We start from the raw sequence: 4548 nt of genomic DNA, 5'->3' as shown, positions 1-4548 counted from the left end.
GTCCCCAAGGCTGTAGCATTGTGTGGGGTTGATGTATCATTCAGGCGGTGTTAGCGGGGTTACATACGTACCGGCAAAGGCTCAAAGTTGGCATCCACCAGGTGATAGGTCCCTGCCCCGAAGAAAACCTGTCTCATCACCACATCAATCCCCCGCCTGGCTGAAAGCCCAAGTTTGTCCAACCACCTGCCAAAGAAAATGAGGCAAACAACATGCAGATGAAATTGCTGACCTCAACTGGACACCGTTGCCCCTCTCCAACCAGCTCGGTAAGTAGGAAAACAAGAATTAGGTCATGATGCTGACTTCCTTAAAATCACACAACTAATTTCAATTCAAGCCTTGTATTGAATGTCTTAAAAAATAATTTCAGACCCCCTCTGGAGGTCCGAGTTGGTGGGAACGGTTGCTCCACTCCCCCGTTTGCAGGCGCTGGAAGCCAGGAGTGGCAGTGGATGCTCCTGAACTGACCAAGGGCCTGAAGTCTGAAAGAAATCATCACAGCAACGACAGGGTTGCCTGCCATTACCGAGCTTTGACTTGCTGACCCAACAGGCCCTGATGAAAAGATCATCATGCCTTATAGCAAGGAAAAAAATACATTGCAACCATGTTTTTGGTTAATTTTCAAAGTGTGAACTGCACATTCCCATGCAATTTTATCTCGCTGAATCTACAAACTGAACAAAGTGCTACGAAAAGCCTGACTTCTTTTATTTCAGCAAAACACTACAACTGGAGTCCTTAGAGAAAATTATTTTCATGACTAAATTTCCCTTTGGTTAGTTATTTTGTGGTGGTCGAAAGGTGACATCGGAAAAGAACACCCATCTCATGAATGACTTTCCATCCTCACAAAAAGTTGGAGTTAGCATTGCAGATTCGAGGGCAGAAATACAACTTTCTCACATTTCTCATCCCCCATTTCGCATAGGAATCTGCTATTACCTGAGCCTACATCCGACCTCAAGCATGGGAGAAGCACACCGGGAGCGGTGGGACAGTGATGATCCTCAACCCACCCATTGCCTGCGCTCTCCAGGAAGCCTGAGGGAGACGTTCCTCCTGTGGGGCATGTACACGACCCCCTTCAGCTGGTAAAACGTGTAATTTCCCCACACCTCTGACACGGTACTCACATAAAACCAGCAATGTAAGTGTTGGACAGCCTGGGAGCTCCCCCTCCATAGGCAGAGCTCGTCTCTCCTAGCCAGACCTTCTTGTCGGGCACGGTCCCGTCAACAATCTGGCCGGGAAGAGAGAGACAAGAGTTAAGTTTTTTGGCTACTGAAATAACGAGCAATCAAAATTTTGTGCTTTAGCCAAATGCTTACATATGATGTTTGCATTTAAGGGCTAACAGCGACACAGGCGGGATGTCACAGGAATTTTGGTTAAAAGAACTAGAAGCAGATTTACTTTCCTAGTCCAAAAAAAAAAAAAAAAATCACGTCTACACACGTAGAATGAGGCAAACGCTGGTAAAAGGCAGGTCCTGTTAAGTCTGCTCACGTTAAGTAGTGGTATACTCTTAAGTTATACCATTTTCAAGATCTTAAACTACAAAGAAATTGGGGCAAGGATGACCATAAATGACATCCCTGAGTAACGACTCCATCGCTAAATGAGAATGTTGTAGGTTTGTGATGTGTCCGGCACCATGCATGGCAAACTATTGCAGCTCATTTATTATTAGTATTGTTCATTTTTTTTGTTTGATTGTTTAATTTACGAGAGCAGCACCCAAGCTTTCAGGCTCCCTGTTTATCGCTAGTGAGAAATTGTACTTTATTCCGGATTCTCTGCTAACCCCCTGGAAATGGAACGTAGGAATGATTGAACAGGACAAGGCACCTCCAGGACTTCGCGGACAGCTGTGGCGAAGGTATCCAGCACTTCAGGGCTCAAGAAATCCGCCCTCGTTGCACTTCGTCCGTTCACATAGTAACTGGAAATGGGGGAAAAAAAAACAAAACAAACCCTCAGCCAAAATTAAGAAAAAATACCGCCAGTGGTACAAAACACCACCAAAAGTACTCAGCTGCTTGATACATTTAGCCACAGCATTATTTTTCTGTGCAGTTCTTTTTCTTTTTTTGTTTTCCAAATGTGTAGGTATGTTGTTTGTATTTACGGGACTATCAGGTATAATTACCTTGATGGAGGCAGGGTATCACAGAAATTTTATCCAACAGAAGTAGTGGGGGTTTTTTGCATCTACTAATTTAGAATGAGGAAACCATCTCTGAATAAGAGCCAGCTTCTGTAAATCTTCTCTTGCTGAGGAGTCTGACACTCTTATGTGATTACTTGCTTTACTTGTATCAAGTTTTATATTAAAAATACCAGATCCCACCTTCTGTCTCTCTGTCGGAATATTTTGGCAATCTGGTGGGGAACAGGATGGAGGCATCCCTACGGGATGGAGGTTGCCCTCCACCATAAGCAGAAGTCTGGTTTGTCCGAATAAGGAACGGGAAACTGGAATCCCTGTGGGTTTTTTTTGCATTTCAGCACGTTACCACTCGGTCCTACCAGAAGTAGCTGAAGTCTTCCAGCCTCAAGAGGAAGCTAAAACCCAATAATCCTAAATTAGTAAAGAAAATAATGCATGCTCACTTAAAGCAAAGGCGGCCTCAGGGCAAGAGCAGCCCAGGAAGGGAAGAGGACATGTTTTATGCTTTGCTAGCAGCTCAAAACACATAGCTAAGGCACAGGTGTATACATCTACATGTAATATAAGCATGTGCATCTTTTCCCACTGTTACCTGACTGCTGCATGTCACCGTCCTGCATTTGACTTCGGAAGGAAAACCACCTTCGCATGGAAATCGCTTTCAAAGACGTGGAGTTCACGGCAGGTGCCCCGGGGCTGACTTACCCCGCTGCAGAGCCCAGCACTTTACACCTGCCTTTAAACCTGTCAGCCACGGCACGAGAGCCAGGGGCTGGGACGGTGCCGGTGCGGTTTGCCTGACTCGGAGAGCAAACGTAAGGGAGCAGGAGAAGCTGCGAGCACTTCTTTATGGGTAAGGGTCAGCCAGACCTGCAAGGTTTTTCCTTTCTATCAAACAGACGTAAACAGAGAAAAAAGGCAGCCCGTAAAGCTAAGAGGGCTTCTGCTGCATTTTTCACGAGGAGTTGGGTGCGTTTGCCAGCAGGGTCATCAGTGACTCCCAGAATTTGCTTTTAGGGAGCACAGCTTTCACTCAAGGAGATTCAGCCTTTCTAAAGCCAAGGAGAGCACCAAGGTCAGGGGTACTGACTCCGTTTCAAAGCCCAGCCACCCACAGGTTGTTTAAAACCTTATGTGAAAAACCTTCTGCTCTTGCAGAAGTCCAGCAGAGGCATCTCTGCCGAGTTAAGTCTGAGCTACCTTCTCCTTTTATACAACACCCCCTGCTTCCCACGGGAAAGTGCATTTTATTTGCAAGGGTTGGCAACGTGGAGCTTTGAGACAACCGGGACCGGTGCTCAGATCTCCCTCGCTTTTGGTACGTGTTGAAACACGACATAGGCAACAAGGCTCAGCTCCTGCGGAAGCTCTCCCCATGCGGGGGAGAGCCGTGACCTACCCCCCTCGTGCTCTTCTGCGAAATAAAGCTGCCGTGCCATCTTTTTTTTCACATCCCACTTCTGTTTTTCTCAGGGCACATATTTAGCAAGCAAAATAACCGCCTCGCACACGTTGCATTCCCCACTGCCGTGCCTACGTTACAAACCCCCGCCACTGCTTTCGGGTCTCTGTACCAAGTCGCCTCTTTGGAGAGTTTTTGCCTTTCTGGAACGCGCTCCCGCGATTCATCTCTTATTCTGAGCAGAGGAGGTTGCAGAGAGGCACCCGAAGAACTGCCAAAAGGGGTAATTTCACCCCCCCTCCCTTCTGCTGAGATGCTCAAATCGACGTTTGGTGAAGAAAACCAGCGATAAGCCGAATGACGATGGTATCCGAGCGGTACTTACTGGTGCCACGTAACAGAGTCGATCGCCTTCCCTCCCGATTTCAGGAAGCTGCAAGCAGAGGGGATGCAGTGGGGAGTGGGGATGTCAGTGGGTACCGGTGATGGGTCACGGCCCCCCACGAGCCACCCTTCCCCTCTCCTCCCGGTTGATGGTGAACTGCTTTGGGGCCACATTTGCGATGGCTTTTAAACGGGCTTTGGGCAGCCCGGCTGCCTCAGCGGGTTGCTGGGAGGCTGAATGAATGCTGGTGTGACACGTGGGGACTTCTAGGGTGAGAAGCCCTGGTTAACCCAGCGCTCAATAAAAAGACGTGCAGATCCCTGCTAGCGGCTTAGTTTCCACTGGTTGAGTATTTCGGCCTTGAGCTCATGCACGCAGGGAAGAGTTCAGTCAGCCCCAGTCAAAAAAAAATAAAATTTCATGTTTCTGATTTAGGAAAAATGCAAAGAATCAGTTCTCCAATAGACTGGATGTATCCATCTGTACATCCTTACTATTGGTTTGGAGCAAAAAGTCCTTAAAACCCTGCCCAGATGCCTCCTCGTGCCCCTTGCATCTGGGTGCAGACGAGGCACCGCTACCCAG

At 47.7% G+C, this 4548-nt stretch overlaps 1 protein-coding gene across 1 annotated transcript in view; it reads right to left on the bottom strand.

Moving 5' to 3' along the window:
• Positions 1–71: 71 nt before the first annotated feature.
• The window catches only part of HPSE (heparanase), a gene marked incomplete at both ends in the record, with an annotated part of 8139 nt that continues 3662 nt past the window's right edge, over positions 72–4548 (bottom strand). The window contains 4 exons of the mRNA XM_009705382.1: positions 72–186; positions 1140–1246; positions 1855–1948; positions 3964–4011. Coding sequence (XP_009703684.1) covers positions 72–186; positions 1140–1246; positions 1855–1948; positions 3964–4011 — 364 coding nt within the window. The remainder of the gene's footprint in view (positions 187–1139; positions 1247–1854; positions 1949–3963; positions 4012–4548) is intronic.

This window comes from Cariama cristata, unplaced genomic scaffold, assembly GCF_000690535.1.
Source record: "Cariama cristata isolate BGI_N322 unplaced genomic scaffold, ASM69053v1 scaffold34758, whole genome shotgun sequence".
In the NCBI taxonomy this organism is placed as follows: domain Eukaryota; kingdom Metazoa; phylum Chordata; class Aves; order Cariamiformes; family Cariamidae; genus Cariama; species Cariama cristata.
Note: the sequence above shows the minus strand (reverse complement) of the source record. Positions and strands in the feature narration are given on the sequence as shown.